The sequence below is a fragment of the Notechis scutatus genome, chromosome 3 (genome assembly GCF_049901735.1).
Source record: "Notechis scutatus isolate UNSWTSFEM ecotype Mainland chromosome 3, rNotScu1.2, whole genome shotgun sequence".
NCBI classification, from domain to species: domain Eukaryota; kingdom Metazoa; phylum Chordata; class Lepidosauria; order Squamata; family Elapidae; genus Notechis; species Notechis scutatus.
Genome location: NC_142011.1, coordinates 120,929,126 through 120,950,848, shown reverse-complemented (window position 1 = coordinate 120,950,848; position 21,723 = coordinate 120,929,126). Strand labels below are relative to the sequence as shown.

The 21,723-nt window shown below is 37.1% G+C and overlaps 1 protein-coding gene across 1 annotated transcript in view; it reads left to right on the top strand.

Annotated features, from left to right (window-relative positions):
- Positions 1 to 21,723, top strand: part of ADAMTS16 (ADAM metallopeptidase with thrombospondin type 1 motif 16) — a 79,553-nt gene that overhangs the window by 9,117 nt on the left and 48,713 nt on the right. The window contains exons 4-11 of the mRNA XM_026672512.2: positions 6,531 to 6,804; positions 8,510 to 8,709; positions 11,065 to 11,148; positions 16,055 to 16,214; positions 16,709 to 16,814; positions 17,947 to 18,084; positions 19,098 to 19,251; positions 20,501 to 20,596. Of these exons, the coding sequence (XP_026528297.2) occupies positions 6,531 to 6,804; positions 8,510 to 8,709; positions 11,065 to 11,148; positions 16,055 to 16,214; positions 16,709 to 16,814; positions 17,947 to 18,084; positions 19,098 to 19,251; positions 20,501 to 20,596 (1,212 nt within the window). The remainder of the gene's footprint in view (positions 1 to 6,530; positions 6,805 to 8,509; positions 8,710 to 11,064; positions 11,149 to 16,054; positions 16,215 to 16,708; positions 16,815 to 17,946; positions 18,085 to 19,097; positions 19,252 to 20,500; positions 20,597 to 21,723) is intronic.

The following is a 21,723-nucleotide window of genomic DNA, read 5'->3' as shown; positions in this document are numbered from 1 at the left end:
ATGAAGTTTGATATTAACTAGTGTGCTAAGAGGCTCCTATAGGATGAATGCATAATTCCTTATTTTGCTTTTTTACCCATAGCATTTGATATATTCCATCTTCAATGCTGACATTCTGATTAAATAATATGGCTATATTCTTGATCTGAGTAGGTGGATCCTAAATGGAGCAAATTCTTGAAGTTTCTTTAAGGCCATTTCCATCACTGAGTGTCTTGTGGCAGTAAATCCCCTAAATCAATAGTGAAAGAAGTAATTATTTTATCTGTTTGCGGAATAGTCATTCAAATTAACAAGTAATCAAGTGTGATGAGAAAGATGGAAGGTTTTGCCTGCTTTCTCTTCATTGTGCATAATTTTGTTAATAGTATTGTTGTTAGGGTTACACTTGTCTATACTGTGTGTACTGAAATTGGATTTCAACATGCATTTTCATTACTTGATGACCAGAGGCATCCAAGAACCAAATGTCAGCCCCGAATTTATCTTGGGACAGATTTTCAGGGCTGCCACAGTGGGGGATAGGCAAGAGGTGGGAATGGGAGAATAGCGAAGGGACTTTGGCCATAACAACATTCTTTCAGAAGAGATCAAGGAACCTGGAGGAACTTGGCGGCAGCTGAGACAGGAGATTGATTGGGCCATGTGATGTGAAGGTCACTAAATGGGGCAGGGTGTGAGTTTTAGTGTGTATGGAGGAGAAACACGGGAATTCAGATTCGGGTTTTCCCCAGATGGGCCAACATGACTTCTCTAATAAATTCTTACTTTGATGGACTTTGTCTCGGAGTTCTGATTTATATCGAGGGTTTACTTGGAATGCTGACACCAAGCTGTGGTTATGACTATGCAATTTAAGGCCTTGATTGATTGCCTGGTGCTTTTTAACATCACATGAATATAAAAAGGGGAATATGTTTTTGAAGATGCAATCATGACCACCATCCTGATATGTAGATGATGACTAGAGCATCAAACAAATATGATGTAATTTCACAGGCTAAGTAAATAGTGCATCCTAGTGGGGACTCAGCTGATATATTTGACTAGCAAGTAATGCAAAATTAACTGAATGATATAATGTTTTGAATATTGTGTTCATATTTTATTTGATACTTTGATATATGGTGATTGAAGATGTTGGCTAAAGTATTTGTGCACATCCATTTTTCACGATATGGGTCAGCATTGTGCTACTTAGTAAGCTTCTGTTAATGTGTTTTCAATCTATTTGAAATTTAATTGAAATTCTCCATTTCATAAAAATAATATTCTCATTCCTCTGCAGAAATGGGGAATTTAAAAAAATGTCAGTGGGGAAAATCTTCATGTTCTTTAATGATAATTATGAATTCATTTTAAAACCAAAAATGTTATCCCCTTTCAGTCTCCTTGCATTGCATGTGCTTCCTGGAATTCTGGTGGAAAATATAATTGACCCCATGGCAGCCAAGGAAAGAAGTTGGTGCTCTGAAAGTTACTTATATTTTAAGCTAAAAAGTTTTTAAAAACACATAAAACTTTATTTCTTTGCTAAGTCATCTTACTTTTAGAATGCCCAAGGAATGGCATTATAAAATGGGCCATGCAAGAAGCACAGATGAGAAGAGATTCTAAAATTATCCACATTATGTAAAAAGCAAACCCTCCCTTCATTTAATGCATGTCATTCTTCAGTGTATTTATGAACTGCAGTAAGTATCTGTAAATTAATATTAAAAACTTGTGAAATGGATTTAATGTTCTTTAGGGAGATGACTTCACTTAATTACAGATATATTTTGTCATGAGATAACATGATGTCTCTTTATTAGAATGCCAGGATTATGCTATTTATTTTTACCAAACTCCCTTACTCCCACCCATAGGTTCCACCCAGGAAAGAAAGTCTAATTTATATTCAGGAGTGCTTAAGTTTTAGCATATTATTTATTGAAACATAATGTTCAAGATGATTTGAGACTTTTTCCACTTTCAAAGTACAAAACCACTGATACAGGGCAATCAGTTAATTAGCCCCCCCCCCCTTCGTACTCTTGGACATTTGTTTAACAAGTGTTTCCTTCTCATTGGTGACTCTAAGACAGCAAAATAATTTAGTGCTCCCAGGGTTTATATTCTCAGTTTGACTACTTACATATCTCAAGTTGTATTCATTATAAAATTAACACCAGGAACTGGCTTATGCTAACTTGTACAAGTTTCACAACTTAAGTAAATGACTTTCTCCATTTTGGATAGAAAAAAAAAATATGTCAGTGAATCTGTGATGAAACATCCACATAATGTAGTAATTAGCATTTTAGTAGTAATAAGGATTTTGTAGCATATCAAAAATATAGATAGTGAAGTACATCATTGACAACCGTATTTGGGGCTGGATATACATCATTAAGCAGTGTGGTCATCGTGACCTCACCTGATTTTACAGCCTTTTTTGCCCCTGGTCAAATTACCCTGGTCTTTAACGAAGATATCACGTGACCACAATTTGCAACCTTCCCTGACAACTTTCCAGTGAATAAAGGCAAACGTATATGTACCAGGGTAATGTTGCAAGATCCAGTTTGGACTGGGACCAGAGGTTTTGTCTTCTGAACTTTCAGACTCATGCTGGAGCCCATCCTCAGGGAATCCTGCATAGCTTTTTCTCTGGTAATATCACTCTACTAACTAGAGCAGGGGCCCCCAAACTTGGAAACTTTAAGACTTGTGGACTTCAACTCCCAGAATTCCTCCTCCAGTCATGTTAGCTCAGGAATTCTGGGAGTTGAAGTCCACAAGTCTTAAAGTTTCCAAGTTTGGAGACCTCTGAACTAGAGCATACAAAACATTTGCTAGACCAATACTTGAATACAGCTCATCAGTCTGGAACCCGCATTATATATCTGATATTAATACAATTGAGAAAGTCCAGAAATATTTCACAAGAAGAGTTCTCCACTCCTCTACTTGTAGCAGAATACCTTATGCCACCAGACTTGAAATTTTAGACCTGGACAACCTAGAACTACGCCGCCTTCGGTTCGATCTAAGTATAGTACATAAAATGATCTACTGCAATGTCCTACCTGTCAATGAATACTTCAGCTTCAACCACAACAATACAAGAGCACACAATAGATACAAACTCATGGTAAACCGAACCAAATTTGATTTCAGGAAATACGAGTTCAGCAACAGAGTGGTCAATGTGTGGAATACTCTACCTGACTCTGTGGTTTCTTCCCCAAACCGCAAAAACTTTAACCTTAGACTGTCTACTATTGACCTCACCTCTTTCCTAAGAGGTCTGTAGGGGGCGTGCATAAGCGCACCAATGTGCCTACTGTCCCTGTCCTATTGTTTCTTTTTATTTTTTCTTATATGTATTCATTTCATGTATTCATAACCATGCTTATACTTATACCTGTTATCTAATAATCGCTTGATGAAATAAATAAACAAACAAACAAACAAACTTACTTCTCTCTACCGGAATATACCAGACAGCTCAAAAGACTAAACCTCTGATCCCGGCGACTGACCCAGGTTGGATCTTACTTCCTAATGATTTTACTTATCAGAAGCCAACTGGAAAGGTTACAAATGGCAATCATGTCACTGCACGTCACTGCAATTGTCACAAATGCAGAACCCAAATTGTGTTCTTGTGACTGCGATGGTTTGGTTATAAGCCACTTTTTTCAGCACCAATTTAATTTTGAACAGTCAGTAAATGAATAGTCATAAGTGGAGGACTATCTGTACGGGGGGGTGGTGGAACTTAAACAATGAGCATACCATGTCATTATAAGAACCAACTGAAAAATATACAGCAGAAAAAGCTTCTGAGTTCCATAGAAGTCCAGAGACAGGAAGTCTAATCCTGCCAAGAATGTAATAAGGGTTAACGGAGAGGCAGTTTTTGTAAGCAACACCAGAATGTTTCCTTCCTGCCTTCCTTACTGGATTAGGCCAATAATTTCTTCTAACTACTGGTTCTCCAAACTGCTTGGAATGTTAACAACCGGTTCTAGTGAACAGGTGCGAACTGGTAGAAACCCACCCCTGGATCATCTATAGCACTACCGGAAAGTAAATCCCTTTGTAAATCTAGCAGTTTAGTGTTCTAAAATATCCAAAAAAAAATCTGAGAAACTATTTTTATTACTTAACATGAATCAATCCTGTGTCCAGGTAATCTTGTTCCATCTTGTCATTATTACTTTTGATGCTGTTAAAAGTGAATTCCTCAAATTTTGGACAAATATTTATGTATACGACATATAAACTGAGGGTGACTGTTTCGCCCTAGAAATATTAGAGCTGTCTCAGAACTTTTCCTGGTTATGGAACTTTCACTGAGTGTTCCTACACCATCATCAGGTGTATGCTAATAGTGCAGCACATTGAGATCCATGGTGTTTTGTAGTTGTTATGGCAACTCAATAACAAGTAGGAGTCTTTCCTGATAAATAGAGCTTGAAAATTCCAAAATCTACTACAGGTTTGACCCAGAAGACAAAAGAACACTTGACCTTATTATTATTAAATATAAATTCATGGTGGTCAGTGGTGCAAAAGACCTATTAACTGATTCAGTCTTCCATTCTCATATTTTCCTTTGATAGTATTTTTAACGCTATCACCAGTGTCATTTTGGCATTTCCAAATGATTGGATGTCTGCACTTTTTCCACTGTTTAAATAGCCCCGTGCAGTGCTTCATATTTAATTCCTAAACAATCCTTTGCACCATACAGGGGCACAAGAAGAATATTTATCTGCTACACTTTAAAGCAAGCTTTGTGGGGCACATGGCAGTGCATGGCTGCTTTTAAGAGTTATAGAAAGATGGTACATTTGGGCCCCCACTCATTCTGGAAGGCGTCCTGGCAATCAAATCTCAATAGTTGCATAACCCCAACTTTACAGAGGTGGGTGCCTTTATAATAGGAGGAAGATTTCTGCCAGTACAATTTTGGGAAAAATTAAATAACATTTTGCAATAAATCTTACCTGGTCCTGTATATTAAAGGGAGAATAGATCTGCCACCAAAATTATGTTGCTCTGCAGAGCTTGTTAATGTAAGTATGACCTAAATTCATGCCTGAAAATGATGTTAGATAGTATTCCTTTCCCCCCACTATCAATAGGCATTAATATGGAATGAAAACAAAGAAAACTTATAATTCTGGAGAAAATGTTATAGTCAGTGTATAATAGGTGAGTTCTACAGAATGAGTTTTATTCTGAAACTGCTCTGATTGCAGATTAAAACCCAAGAAAGACTACTCTGGAATATTCTCAGATTTTTGTGACATTTGCCAAAATCAGGACTCTATAAGGACAGACATGATTATACTAAAGGCAGCCTTCACTTTGGTTTTTCCTACTCTACTAAACATATTTATAAAAAAATATCATTGTGACCTTTCCCTGTATATGCTATGGATGTTTTCTCTTTCTCCTCTACAATTTCTGAAGCTGCATTTTAGTTCCTTTGCAATCTGGTGTTCAGTTACTTTGCAATCTGGAATATAGTTGCTGGGAGGTAGTCACGGCCTTACCTGAGGATACGATGGAGGTAGGGTTACTTTTCATCATCATCAAAGAACATCTTGCATTTTGGAACACTGTAAGAAACTAAACGCTTACAAGAATCCTACCTTGCTAAACTTTGTTTTCTCCATTACACGGCTAAGAATCAGTGGGCAAACTTTTGATACCTATACTGTAAATCCAGTTTGGGGGACTTAGTTCTTGGGATAGAACATATTAGAGAGGGGCTAATATCACTTTAGAAATCATAGACTTATCTGAAAAAGGATTTACCAATGTTCGCATGCAGGCCATGCCTTCAGCATGACTTGAAGGGAGATTTGTAAGTGCTCATTTGAACAGTTTTTCTGTCCCTGTGGTGCCAGTTGAGTGGAATATATTATTCACTATATCCTCCTCACTACACTCTCCTGTTTACAGTAAGATTAGGCACCAAATTATTCATGGTAGGTGGATGCTCTGATCTTCGCTTATTCAAAGCAATGGCCTGATGAGAGTTTACACTTGTTTGGCACAACAAGACTTCCTGTCCCATGGAAACTTATAACTGAATTCAGGTGAATGCAGATAAACTTCCCTCAGAGCTTTATCCTCAAAGTGCAAAGATCAATGACTGAACTGGAATTTGGGGCTTAAATGATGCTCCAGATATCTTATATACATTACTATACCTTGTTCAGTCATAACCCCTTTACAGCTACTGAAATCTGTGTTGGTATAAATTGTGGTTAGCATTGGAATAAAGATACTCGGTCATTGTTACAAGTGACAAGATAGTGAGAAAAAGTAGCTTAGAGAAGAGGCAATATTCATCCCTAGACTTTCTGCTTTGAAAATACTGGTTTGGTATATAACCACCATGAGGTTTAGGCAAATTGTAAAAAAGGGCCTGCTAAAAGCTGAACATGGGAAAAGAATTGAAGGAACTTTCTTTAGGATTGTTAGCAGCCACTGCCCTGGTTTCTAACTATGTTTTCTTTTTCTAGTCAGGCTTGATCAGGACGCAGGAAGTGGATTACTTTTTGAAACCACTACCTCCAAATATTGCACTTAAGCATAACATTTCTGCTCCTGGTGGTCACCGTTCTCATGTACTGTATAAGAGATCGACTGAACCTAAACTAGTAATTGATAATAATGAGGTAATTGGGACTGATGCAAGTCAGCAAGAGACTCTCAATTATGTCTTTCAAGATAGCCAACCATCTCTCAATTCTGAGTGGCGTCAAAAACAGCACTTTTGTGGAAGGCGTAAAAAATGTATGTAAAAATGTCTCTTCCTCTGTTTATTACTTAATCTATGTATTTTAAGATTGCCAATTTGACATTCAGTTCTGCTTTTTCCAGCAGATACACGGTGTCACACATAAGATGTGATCTAGAAATGAAGTTCAACTGAACATTTGCTACTGCTTTGTGTAATGTAATGTGTGAGAGGTTTACTCTAATGTAATACTATATCATATGTACAAGCAAATTGACATCACAGTGTTTGTAGTGTAAACTTATTATCATGTTAGGCTTCACTGTTCAAAATTCTCTTTTCCTAATACTTTAACTCCTTAACTGGGAATAAACAATCAATGATGTGCTGTATCCAATGCTTTCTCCTATTATTTTTTTCATTATTATTAGGGTGTTGAAATTTATGTTGGCTTTTGAATACATCTGCATATTTCCACTTTTTTAATCTTAGGGGGAAATAACCTGATATGAAAAATGTCTTGGTTCCAAATCCCATCAGACCCCAGCCAATGAGACAGAAGATATAAATCACCCAAAAAATAAATCAGACTATCAAATTGTACTGAATCTAAGCATCTTTGTCCCAACCCGGACAAATAAAGCACTCTTAAACTGCATTGATTTAACCAGGGAAATATATGCACAATTTAAATCAATGGTATTGATTACCATTGGCCTATACTAATAAATGTCTCTGTTCCGTTGATTTCAATTAATGCATGAAGTATAAAAAGTTCTTGGTTTTGCCTGGCTTGTTTTCTTTTGTTTTCACTCATCTTTCACTCATTTCATATGTTTAATGGAGGGGAGCATTTAAGATATTAATTTACTTTGCAATTTCTGTTTGTAAAAAAAAAAATCACAATTCAACAAAATCAGGGGGTTTGCAAATGCCCAAACCAGCCCTTACTCACATAACCTAAGAATACACCAATAGGGCTCATTTTAATATTATAGCATGTTGAGATTTCTTTCCACAGTTTTCAATGGAATATTATAAAATGTTGAACTTTCCATTCATTTCTATATTATTCAAGATAAATAGAAACACAATGTGATTTTCTGTATACTTAGTATATACAAAGCACTGATGGAAAGAAGATTACAGGTAGTTCGCAATTTACAACCATTTGTTTAATGATCATTCAAAGTTACAGTGGCAATGAAAAAAATAACTTACAACCAACCCTCATACTCATGACTGTCACAGCATCCTCACAATCATGTGATCAAAATTCAGGCACTCAACAAACAGCATGTACTTAACAACGGTTGTAGCATCTCCAGGTCATGTGATTGTTGGTTGCACCCTTCCCAGCCAGCTTCCAACAAGTAAAGTCAATGAGGGAGAATGGATTTGCTTAATGACTATATGATTCATTTAATAATTGCAGTGATTCACTTAACAACCATGACTAAAAAGGTTGTAAAAATCAGGTATGACTTAAGAATGCTTAGCAATGGAAATTCTGGACCCGAATTATGGTCGTATGTTGAGGACAACCTATAATAGGAGGAAGTATCATGTTAAAAATTGTAAGTTAGTGCAGCTACAAACTTGGGAGTGCATGTAGAACTCGATATTATGAAACTGGAAATCGTAATATCCTTGACCTATATTCTTGCTTATTTTCAGTTTGTTGATTTGGTTTGATTTTGTCATTCATTTGAACCTATATAACTGAGTGTTATTTGGACATCTTTTGTCTTCTTGTTGCAGATATGCCTCAGCCTCCAGGTGGAGACACCTATATCTTGCCAGATGAATATAACCTTCTGATGAGAAACAAGCGATCTCTTCTGAAAGCCCATAAGACCAAAGAATTCAATGTTGAGACTTTGGTGGTGGTTGACAAAAAGATGATGCAAAACCATGGTTATGAGAATATTACTACTTATGTTCTAACTGTACTTAATATGGTACGGATGTTCCTTTAAGTTGATTACTGAACATTTATACAGAATCCATATTACAATTGTCTAAAGCTCCTCCAACAAGAAGGAATCTCCCCTTGCTCCCAGACAAAAGTTTCTTCTTCTTGTGATACTGAAACATTTGATTTCTATGCTGCCTTTAATAGAGTCCCTTGCCCATCGCTGGTGTGCTACAACATTCATGTCTTGGATATGAGTGACATTTAGCAAGTATGTTAAGACAGTGGTCCCCAACCTTTTTAGTACCAGGGACCAGTTTCACACAGAAACAGCCTGCCAGCAAACCACCAAGTTCAGGCAGCGCCAATGCCTCCTCATTGCAACCCTGAGCGACAGATATTCTCTTCTATTGGGACATTTAAAACGGAGGGTTTCAGCTGCAGATTCAGGAACTGCACCGGGCTGAGGAGCGCCTTCAAAACTGAGCGCTGGGCGGTGGCGGCCCACGGCTGTCTCCGTGGCTCAGGACAAGTCCCTGCAGGATGGCTGAGAAGCCCCACCTCTCGGCCCTGCCTCCCTCAGCCTCATCCCTCAGGTGTCTCACTCCCTCCCTCAGCCTCATCCCTCAGGTGTCTGCCTCGTTCCTCTCTCAGTCGCTCTCTCGCTCCTCCATCAGCCCAGGAAGAAACTGCTTCAAAGAAGCCGGCAGGGTGGCTTTTCCTGTTGGCGCAGCTCCTCCGAGCACCCATTCACCCCACCCCGCCGCCCGCGTTCAATCCAGTACTCCGTTCTGCCTGCCTGCCTTCATTTCTGGTTGTTTCGGAGCAGCTTCGGCTGAGAATAATAACTATTCGCCTCTTTTTCTCAGCCGAAGCTGCTCCGAAACCACCAGAAACGAAGGCAAGCAGGCAGAACGGAGCACTGGATTGAACCGCGGGTGGCGGGTGGGGTGAACGGGCGCTTCAGAGGAGCTGCGCCGACAGGAAAAGCCACCCTGCCGGCTTCTTTGAAGCAGTTTCTTCCTGGGCTGGTGGAGGAGCGAGAGAGCGACTGAGAGAGGAACGAGGCGGAGGAAACTGAAGCTACTGAGCCGGAGAGCAGGACAGGCTTTGGTTGCTTCCTCCCTCCCCTTCTTTCCTTTGTGTCCTTGATCCCTGATCTCAGCAGCATTCACCAAGGCGAAGAAAGCCGCCATTTTTATTTTATTTTTTATTTTTATTTTTATTTTCTTTGCGGCCCGGTACAAAATGATCCACGGACCGGTCCGGTCCCCGGTGGTTGGGGACCCCTGTGTTAAGACACCTCATCTTTGATTGAATACATAGCCACACAACTGATACATAGCCACACAACTGACCTGTTCCTCACTCATTCCTCATGACACAGTAAGATTCTTGCAATGACTCTTCCTAAACCTCCGCTCCCTTCCTACTTTTCCCCTTGAGAAAAGCAAGGAATAAGCATTGAAGCAGAACCTGCAGGGTCACTTTGACCAAGAGAAAGCATCATATCTCTAGGATCTTCATAATATTAATGGGTAGAAACAAGTATCAGAAAAAAAGGAGGAACTTAGGTTTTTCATCTGTAGCTATCATTCAGCTGGAAAGACACATCATGTTTCCCATTGCTAACCTGAGTGTAGATGTGTTTCTCTGTATGCCTGTATGGGATACAGAAACACAAGCACATTCAGATATATTCTCAAATATCTTTCAATGCATAGAAATGTAGAGATTATGTATGAATAACTACCCTGAAATATGAACCTTTTTCACTGCTTTGTAAAATTTTATGAGTACACATGTTTAAATAACAGTCAATGTACACAATCACACGCACGCACACGCACACACACATGTTGCATGAAAAACTTTTTCTGTGCTGTTTAAATAAAGACAAAAATAGGAGAGTGCATCATAGCTATGGATAAAATCCAACATTGTACAGATAGTCCTCGACTTATGATAATAATTGAGCCCAAAATTTATGTTGTTAAGTGAGTTTTGACCCATTTTACGATCTTTTACGATCTTTCTAGCCACATTTGTTAATGAGTCATTGCAGTTGTTAATTTAATGACACAGTTGTTAAATGAATCCGGCTTCCCCATTGACTTTGCTTGCCAAAATGTCACAAAAGCTGTTTGCATGACCCCAGGACACAGCAACTGTCATAAACATGAACCAGTTGCCAAGCATCCACATTTTGATCATGTGACCATGGGGTGCTGCAACTGTCATAAGTGTGAAAAATGTTTTTTTTTTTTGGTGCTGTTGTAACTTTGCATGGTCACTAAATGAATGGTTGTAAGTTGAGGACTACCTGTATTCTCATCATAGTGCACTGATGGCACTCATATAACAAAGTCTAATTGCTCCATGATTTAAAAATATGTTTCAGGTTTCTGCTTTGTTCAGAGACGGAACAATTGGAGGTAATATCAACATTGCAATTGTTGGCTTGATACTTTTGGAAGAAGAACAGGTATAGTATATTCAATATTTTAAAATAGAATAATTAAACTTAATGTTTAATCTTGATCTTGGGTTCTGTTCTTGACATCTCAGTGCAGAAGCATTTCAGTAGCCTTATAAGAGTAAACCAATCTTTCCTTAGCTTGGTGCCTGCCGGATGTGTCGAACCACAATTTCTAGAAATGCACGCTGTAAGACAGCTTCAGAGAAACTACCTCTTATCATCGTAGTATTTGTATATTGTTGTATTTATCTTTATGCAAATGTAAGTTTAAAGAGAATAAACATATGAAACAGAATGCTCAGGGTTGTGCTTGTTGATTTAATGCCCCTATTATGTTGTATAATTAATCTGTATGTTTCAAATTACTCATTCCCAACATAAGGACTTGCCTTCTTTTTTATAAATGTACATCCTGAATATTTGGTATTGAAACTTGGCCCTAGTTCTCAGAGATGCTGCAAGCTCAATACCTCATCCTCTGTCCCAATTGAGGCAGAGTATCAGGTATGGTAGCCATAACTCCTAACTCATTGGCTGCACTAGATCATTCCTCTGAGCAATGGATAATTGCAAAGGAAGAAGCCTGGATCCTGGAGCACCAGGCTTGTCACTTAAAAAAAACTCCTTTACCCTTTAACTAATTTTTAAGTGCTTTCAGGATAAAGGAGTCCCATTATGACAAATTAAGCTGCTTGGCTGTTCATAGAAGTCTGGAACTATAAGCAAAATTGTTTAATGATGTTCAAAGGATCTGGGCCAGACCACAGTGTCACACATTGGCTGCTTCACAGAAGTGTTTAGCCAGAATATTTTTAACCACAGGTCAACAAATAATTAGGGACTGATTCACACCTCTGGCTAAAGTACAATGTATGATATTTGCACATCCAGTCAAGCCAAGAACAAACAAACCTCAGTATGGCTTTGTGTCTTGTATGAAGAGACATCTCTCAGGGGTTCAACCAGGTCAGATTCTATGTAGCTAAAGTTCAGAGAGAACTAGATCTCAGTCCAGTGAGGCCAGAGGTGAATAGGGCAGCCCACAGCAAAAAAAAAAAGAAGAAGAGTTAATTTGTGTAAGCAATAACAGGCAAGCAAGGTATCAAGTGTCAAAAGCTGCAGCTGAAATTCAGCATAGCTAGAGGGAAACAGAGAATGCCAGGGCAGGGGTCAAGTTCCAAAGGGAGTGACAATTTGGAGAAAGGGAACGTGCATTTCACCAGGTAAAGACTGTTTCTCTGAGAAGACAAAAAAATGCACATTTAGGTTGGAATATCATAGAGGTGATAGAATCGTGTTAAGATTTACAATTGGTTGACTGAATGGTCAGACTGATAGGCTTCTCTGGCAGAAATTCTGCATGATTCAAGATTTCTAGCTCAATTCCCTCATAGTCCCTCCTCATTTCAAGGACCATTCTGGCCTCTTTCATTCTCGGTTATGAGAGATTGCCACTTCTGGACTGGTTTGAACCAGAATTGTTAACCATATTCCATAGTTGTCATGAAACATGATGAACCGTGGTAGCATCACAAGCATGAAGGAATTTCAAATTTATTACAACCCTGTAGCCAGGTACAAATATGAAGGAAAAATCTGCATATTAATGAAGAAATAATAATTTTATGTCTACCATTCAATTGTAATTGAAGGATTATACAGTATATGTATTGCCCCACCAGAAGATGTGCTTTATGGTAAAAGAAAAGCCAGATCTTTTTATCTATTTCCATTGTCTTTAATGAATATTTTTACTCTAAGTGCATATCTGGAGTATCCAATGAAATACTTGAAGGCACTTAAATGTGTTAGTTTGAGGTGTCATCCTTTCCTTCTTAAGCCACAAAAGAAAAACTCCAGATTACCATCTCTCCAGTTGTTACAATTATGTTGATGGCATATTTTCTACTTTCCCATCAATTATTTCCCTCATTCTTTCCTTTTTTTTTTTTTTTTAGCTTTTGAATTGATTCCAAACTCCTGTGCAGTAGAAAACTCTTCTAGCAATGTAATGCTTCATTTTATGTGCTGAGCGATCAGGGTTCCTAACGTGACAGCTTAATTACACTGAATGTTTAGATTTTCATGCTTGGACCATGTCCAACCTGAACGAGTAGGAAGAATAATCTTTTGATCTTACACCTGTGACATAATTTTCCTTTATATCTCTGGCTTGGAAGTTCTACTCCTCTAAATTTTTTGCTTGCTGTTCTGTTGCTTTTGAGACTATCCATAACCATATATGTGTGCTAGTGATCATATAAACAGAATAAAAGAGCTAAAAAAAATTAGCTAGCAAATGGGAAAAAACTTACAATTTAAAACCAACTATATTTTACAGTTCAGCTTTGAATTGATTAATCACTTGGAATTGTACATAGGAAAATGCCTTTGGCATATCTTTCCCATTGTTTTTCCCTAATTTTTCTCCCTACATGTTATTCTAAGAGAAAGAAATAGTACTCGACAGACATAATATGATAATCTCTTCAGAGATTTGCCTAACTTCCTCCCTGTAAAAACATTAAATGTTTTTTGACATTCTTTGTTAAAGTGAGGTATGTCTTCCGGATTAATATTCAGTGTCCATGAATAATAAATTAGACCATTAAGTCTAATGCTCAGAAACCATACATTTTGAACTTGGTGGTTTGGTTGTTGACACATTTGGGAAGCAACTGATTTTGCTGTATATAAATTACATTATGCTAATATTGTGGACAAGATCCAGCAGTAGCTATTGCCAACTTTTAGGAGCTGATAGTGACTGAAACAGACATATATCATCATATTCCTCAAAACGCTTATTTGATATGTATCAAGGGCTTAAATGGGTACAAAAATATCAATAAAGTGTCCATTCATGTCTATCTGTCTTATTGGAATTCTAGCCTTTAAAGTTATTTAACTTTAATAAAGTCTTTTCTTTCTTATAACTTATTCCTAAGTGCAGACATTAACCCCATTTATGCAATAATGCTTTCCAAGATATTTGAACAAAATTCCTAGGTAAAACGAAGTTCACTTCACCTCTTCTCCACTTAGCCAGTCATCTTACTTCAGTATTAGAGAAGAAAATGAAAACAGCTTCATATATCCTCTCTGCATTCAACACTCTTCTCTCCTCATCACAGATATTTTAGGTATTTAGGTATACAGAACAGCAGCAAAGATAAAAGAGAAGAGCTTATATTAAACCCAGTATGTTTTTTTTCCAGAGTTTTTGGAGTAAAACTTGAATGGCTTTAGCTACCATAGTAAGCCATCACCCATGAAGGGTGATATCCTAAACAAATAGTTTAAATAGTTCTCTGATTTTTTAAATATAGTTTTTGAGAACTATTTCAGAAACTTGAACCATGAGTACAAGAAAAGCATAGAGGAATTAGCACCACCCTCTAGCGGTCCTAATCTCAACATTTCTATGCCACCCAGCCATATCCAGGATACTGAGACACTTCATTTTTTGGAATATGGTCCCTTCTCCACTACTATAAAAATTATTGGTGACTATTGGAAATTCCTCACCTTAGACTTCCAAGGACAAAGCAATAGGCCACTGCAATCCAGATAAATTGAACATATCGCAAACCTCACTATGCATATACAATTAACTAATGAAGAATTAGAATCTGCTGGACTCTGGTAATTCCAAGGATGAAATTATGGCTTTGGAAAGTCAAAATGTTTTCTGGAAGAAGTTTCTGAAAAACATCTGAAAATGGTGGGATAGGTTTTTTTTTTTAATTAAGGAAAGTGAAGATTTGCCACTAATCTTGTAAAAATAATAAAGATTCTAGAATTTCATATCTATTATCTCTTTTAATCATATTTTTCATAATCCTTATTTGCACTAGGTGAGACAATGGCTCAGTTGTTAAGATGCTGGGCTTGTCGGTTGGAAAGCTGACAGCCCAGGTTCGAGAACTGAGAGTTGTGCAATGGAGTGAGTGCTTGTCTTTGCCCAGTTCTGCCTACCAACAGTTTGAAAGCATGCAAAAGCGAGTAGATAAATAGGTACCACTTCGATGGAGAGGAAATCGCACTCCATGTCATGCTGACCACATGACCACAGAAAAGTCTTCAGCCAACACTGGCTCAACGGAGGAGATGAGTGCCACCCGCTATAGTCAGCAATGATCAGCAGATTAAAATCTGCAAGGACTCCTTTCCTTTTCCTTTCCTTATTAGCACTATGTCATTTGGTGAAGTAAATGGCTGAGATTTAAAAACAGTACTCTACATTCTTGTTTTTCTGTCTCTAGTGGGAAACACTGTTGCTAACTTGCAATTTCAGGAAGAGAAAACAACAAATACAATATTCTGTGTTCCAAGGTGCCATATTGGATAAGCCATTGGATAAGCCACAAAAGAGAGTTAACGAGTCAGCTGAAGAGAGTTTGTGCAATAATAATCAATGATCATTATTTATCGATCACTTGGCAGGATGCAAATCAGGCCTACCAATCTGGGTGCATCCAAACCAAATATTTTTGCTAGGCAAGTCTAGTACTTTACTAAGTGCCTGATAAATATATTGGTTTCCCAGTCCTAGAAAGAACTCTTGTATGGAGGCTCTGATGGATTGCCTGGCCTTGGCTGGTGAGTTGCATTAGGCAATACAATCCTTTCTAATGAGTTTACATTAACAATAGGTCTTTGAAGTTCCTAAAAATGTCAAGTTGATTTTGCAAAGTAGACCGAAACATCAATTTATTTTGTCTAAGCTGCTTTCATAGAAGAAAAATATTGGTGTTCTGTTGTTTCTCAAATCTTGCCCCAAAGTGCTGGTCTGTTTTTATTCAATTGCAAACTGTATTTTTTTTAAAAAAAAAAATCCCTGCTCATTTTTACTTTCCAATTTAAAAAAAAAAACTGAGCGGAGGTGTTCCTTTGTTTGACTTGTCTGCAGCCGGGCCTTGTGATTAATCACCATGCTGACCATACCCTGAGTAGCTTTTGTCAGTGGCAGTCTGGGCTGATGGGAAAGGATGGCAGCCGCCATGACCATGCAATTTTACTGACTGGCTTTGACATCTGTTCCTGGAAAAATGAGCCTTGTGATACTTTAGGTAAGTCTTTTCTTGCACTGGGCCACGAATGTGCCAAGGACCTTTTGGCAAGACTGACATCTTCAAATGCAGGTGCTAAATACCTGCAATCTGCAGGACTTAGACATCATATAAATCCTGATGCTTAGATGATGAAAAAAGCAGCATTCCAATTATTTAAAATGTTTGTACAATGATATCCCGTGTTTGCAGTTCCAAACTATGGCTAAATAATATCAAGTACATAGAGAGTTATCCATGTTCTCCTTGTAATGCTACTTGGAGTAGCAATATCTGATAGAAAAGGATGCCAATTTTATTAATGAACGAGAATATTCTGTGCCAGCATCTTTCTACTCAAAGACAGATCCAGTTTCTAATGCACCAATGGGACTTATAACATAGTTGAAGCTTCTAGGATTACAGGAAATACGTGACTTAAAGACAATAGCTATATGCTATAAACGTTTACTACTTTTTTGTGATTATCTTCCTTTTTCACTTAAACTCTCCAGGATTTGCACCAATAAGTGGCATGTGCAGTAAATACCGCAGCTGCACTATTAATGAAGATACTGGACTTGGACTTGCTTTTACTATTGCTCATGAATCTGGACATAAGTAAGTTTGTCAACCTGTTTTGGGAAAAGCAAAAAAGTTTTAAATTTAAAAACCTTCCTGCCCAAAAATGACATGATAGATGATTCTTTTAGATGTTCAATCATGCTGTGTGATTTCCACTAACTAGGATTACTGCTTACATTTTAATCACAGTTTGATCTTTAAGTATAAAAGGAAACATACTGAGGCTGCTGATCTGCCCCATGTTCCATCTTCTTAGCATTTAGATTCCCAAGGTTGTCCTTTAGAGTGGATGCAGTGCCTATAACTAAAATATTAAAAATCCTACTTAGATTATAGGTTCTGGCTCATGATCATAATTTGCCAGTGAATCTGTTATAAACACCTCAGTAACATCTTAAAATTTTATACTGATATCTATATCTATCTCTATATCATGTATGTATGTATGTATGTATGTATGTATGTATGTATGTATGTATAGTATTTCAAGGGGCCCTTTAAACATATATATCTAGATCTAGATATATAATCAATTGTTATACTTTATCAATATGTAAAATCTCTGCCTCTTACACCCACAGATTTATTGGAAAACAAAGCAAAAAAGTATGACAACTTATAGTTCTGTGTACAATTCCTGTGCCGTTGTATTTGTGCAAATATAAAGAAAGTGTTTTAAGCCATAGTCTGGCCTGTTAATGTATTTTGTGATCACCAGCAGTTAATCCTCACTAAATACACCATTGGATATCAGTTTTTTAGGATCCAATGCATATTATTAAACAACTTAGGCCAGCCCAGTTTAATGCAGGTTACAGTTGTGAAGGGGCAAATAAATCAGCTTGCTTTTATCAATCTGCTTATCTATCTAAATTCTTTCCTGCCTTAAATTAATTATAGCCTGTAAAGAACACAAACATTGATAAGCATACATGAAGCTATGTAGTCTAAGCTCTACATTTATGCTGAATAAAATTATTTAGATAGAATGTTTGAAGGGCCCCTTGAAATATATTGGAAAATCATTGTGTTTCAAAAATATGTCCATATTAAGATTGTGCACAATACTAATAACAGTAATTGAGATTCCTCTTCTGTTCAATTTAAATTTCTGACATTATGAGACAGTATTTGTAAAGGTATAAAGTTAACATTTTCCCTCTTACAGCTTTGGCATGGTCCATGATGGAGAAGGAAATATTTGCAAAAAGTCTGAAGGTAATATTATGTCACCCACACTAGCAGGACACAATGGAGTCTTCTCCTGGTCAGCTTGTAGTCGTCAATATCTCTACACATTTCTAAGGTACATGTGCTAAGTGAGTGATTTCAGAGAGGAAAAAGCATAAGCTCTGAAAAAAGTTGTTTTTGCCCCTTAAAGTGGGAAAGTTTCACTACAGAAAGCTGTAGGTACTGAGTGAGATTATACATGCAGTGAGATCTGGTGAGTTTGACTCAGCGTTTCAGATTACACATGGTGATAAATCTAATATGATTCTATATGGTCCATAAAATAGCTGTTGATGGATTACATTTCCTCAGTTTATTTTTTGGGAGAAAAGAACATACTGCATTCAAGAAACATATGAGGGAGGAGACTGCATGCCTCCAATCTTTCCTGGGAACTCTCCAAATTACAAGTATAAATGTCCTCAGCCACCCAACATGCGACTTTAGTCCCAGCAGATGAAGAAGACTCATATTTCTTATGTATAAATAAATATATTTTTAGCATCATGTTAATGACAACTATGTGAGTTTTACAATAATTGCAAAACAACTAAGAAGTCTAAATGGAAGTGCTAGCTTCTCTTTCTCCTGCCTGGAAAATTCTAGCATTGATCTGAGTCATTTAGCAGAAAACATACATCTTCTACATATGTCTTATTCCAAGCTTGGCTGCCTCATATTTCTGCTTCTGTCCATTTAATGGACATATGTAGAAAGCAGAGAAAGTCTCCTTGAAGGACAGGAGAAAAGCAATGGTTGGATAAAATGGGCCTGATCTTGATCCAATAAGGCAACATGCGTAAATGTCTCAGACAAGCCTCTCTCTAGTTTTCACAAGATAAAAGGTTAAAGGGGCAAGCACACTTGCAAGATTCTCTTACTATAGTTTTACAATAGAAGTAGTACTGATCCACATGTCATTGGTTTCCTGGACTAGTCTATCTTGGAAGGCTGATATCATGTTATACAGAATTTCTATGAGGTTTGTGATCTAAAACTGTCCACTTTCAGAAATGACAAACTGTTACAAAGGTCACTTTTAAATCTGCATTAGATATAACCAAAGATGTCTTGTTTGGATCTCTTTAGCTCTCCTCAGTCCTTGTGTCTTGCCGATCAACCTAAACCTGTGCAGGAATACAAGTATCCTGAAAAACTTCCAGGGGAGCTTTATGATGCAACTATTCAGTGCAAGTGGCAGTTTGGAGAAAAAGCTATGCTATGCATGATGGACTTTAAAAAGGTAAAAAAAAATATCTTATTTAATCTAATGTTAATCTATATTAAATTTAGTAAATTATTTAATCTAGGGGCTCTAGATTAATGTATATGGTATGTATGTATATCTTCTTCCTCATTTTATTCCCACAGAAAAGTGTGAGATGCATTAGTTTGAATATAGTGAATCTCCTAATTCTCATGAACTATCATTGCACCTAGATTAGAAGTTAGTAAACTGATTTTGATTTAAATAACTTCTTATTTATTTATATATTTATTTGAATATGTAAATACATACTATCATATTTCACATGGCTTCCCCATTCAAACTAGTTTTCAGAACAGCTTACAATAGTGCAATAAAAGAGCTGATGGAGAAAATAAAAACTAGTTAACAGCATGAAAAATTTCCAAGTATTCATTTGTGCTGGAAAAGACTTTGGAACGAGTGGTGTCCTGGGAAAGAGCAATCCAAAGTTGGATTGACATCCCTGGGGACTTTCCTAATAGCTTTGTGGGATAGAAATCCAGAAAAGAATCTCTTGGTCTGATGTGAAACATTTGTATTGGTCTTATATACAATATTTGAATAGAAAACTCAGTTACAGGTAATCCTCAATTTATAACCACAATTGAGCCCAAAATTAATGTAACCAAGCAAGACGGTTGTTGAATCAGTTTTGTCCCCATTTTACAACCATTCTTGCCACCATTGTTAAGTGAACACTACAGTTATTAAGTTACTAACATGGTTTTATTAAGTGAATCTGGCTTCCCCATTGATTTTGCTTGTCAGAAGGTCGTAAAAGGTGATCACATGACCCCAGGACACTGCAACTGCCATAAATATGAATTAGTTACCAAGCATCTAAATTTTGATCACATGATCATGGGAATGTTTCAGTGGTCATAAGTGCAAAAAACAGTCATAAGTCACTTTTTTCAGTGCTGTTGTAACTTAAAACGGTCACTAAATGAACTGTTGTAAATCAAGGACCACCTTTCAGTAACCTTTCTTGTCACTCCATGGAATTCCATGGATGTTATACATTCATACATGCAGAAGTTCTGTCATTGCCATTGTTGCCCCTGCATGTTCTAAGATAGGCAAGAGAAAACAACTCTGTATGTAGATATTGTATGGTATGTACCTACTAAGAGCACAACTTTGCTTTTCTTCTATAAGCTATTTTTTGTTTCTAACTATAGATACATTTGGAAATAAACCATTCTCGATGCAGTACTTCCCTTATTGCTATTTTTCCATCCAGGATATCTGTAAAGCATTGTGGTGCCACCGAGTTGGCAGAAAATGTGAAACCAAATTTATGCCAGCTGCAGAAGGTTCAATCTGTGGTTATGATATGGTAAGAAAATATTTGCTAGGTGGGGTACAAGTGGGAGCTATGAAGAAAGTGAGTTGAAATGGGAAGTAAAATGCATTGCATCACTGTTTGAACTGAACTGAACTGAATTGAATCAAATACTTTATTTTGCCAAGAGTGATTAGCTATACAGACATTCAGTATCTGTTAATCACTTTTAGTATGTCTGAATCATTTGAATTTAGATGTATGTTTGTTCCTTTCCTTACCTAGAGCTTTTCATATTATCCTATGCATTATAAGTATTCTTTTGATTAGTTGATGTATTGAAGAGCCAGACTTTAATCCTCTTTCCTCAATGATGAGGCCAATATTAAAAATGTAAGATGCTAGTCAGGCTTTCCCACAGGTGATAGAAAGTTTGGTCGTCCCCAAAGGATAGACTAGATTATATGGGAAATCATTTTATTAGAATCACTGCACCCTTGGGGATCAGATTAAGATCCGGAGTGTTCTCCCGTGATCTTGGAAGTCACATAGGAAGAAAGTTTAAATATCCTCTTAACTAAGCTCTAGTTGGTTTCCTGTCATTTTTGGTGATGGCTGTACCAGGAAAGGCACATCTATGAATATTGTATCACTGATTAATCCTAGGCTTTGTGGAACAAAGAATAGTTTTGCAAAGAGAAACTGCATGAGAAAAAGTCTATAATAGTCAAGTAATAAAGTTTTTGTTTTTATTTAAACCTCTTATATTCTGTTCAATCCATCAATGGTTCACCCAGAAATATAAATGGCTTTCCATGCTGATTGCAAAGGTGAGCAGATGGAGAAGTTTCATAGGTTTTATAGGTCAGTACTTTGAGTTGTACTTGGCAGGAACCAGCCTCTCTGAATGCACAAATGAAAAAATTAAACTTGTGAGGTGTAAACATCATTACAAATAGTGGGATAGGAGGGTTTTTTTTGCTCTTCAGATGTTGCTGGACTCAAGTTACCCATTATCTGCAACCAGCATGGTCAATGAGCAGCAGTGATGCAAGCTGTAGTTCATTATCACATGAAGAGTAACAGGTTGTCTATTTCAAAGCAGCCAATCATTTTCATTATGATTATTTTTAGCTTCAGTTCTTAGAAGAAGAAATATCATATTGGGCTCTTTTTCCAAA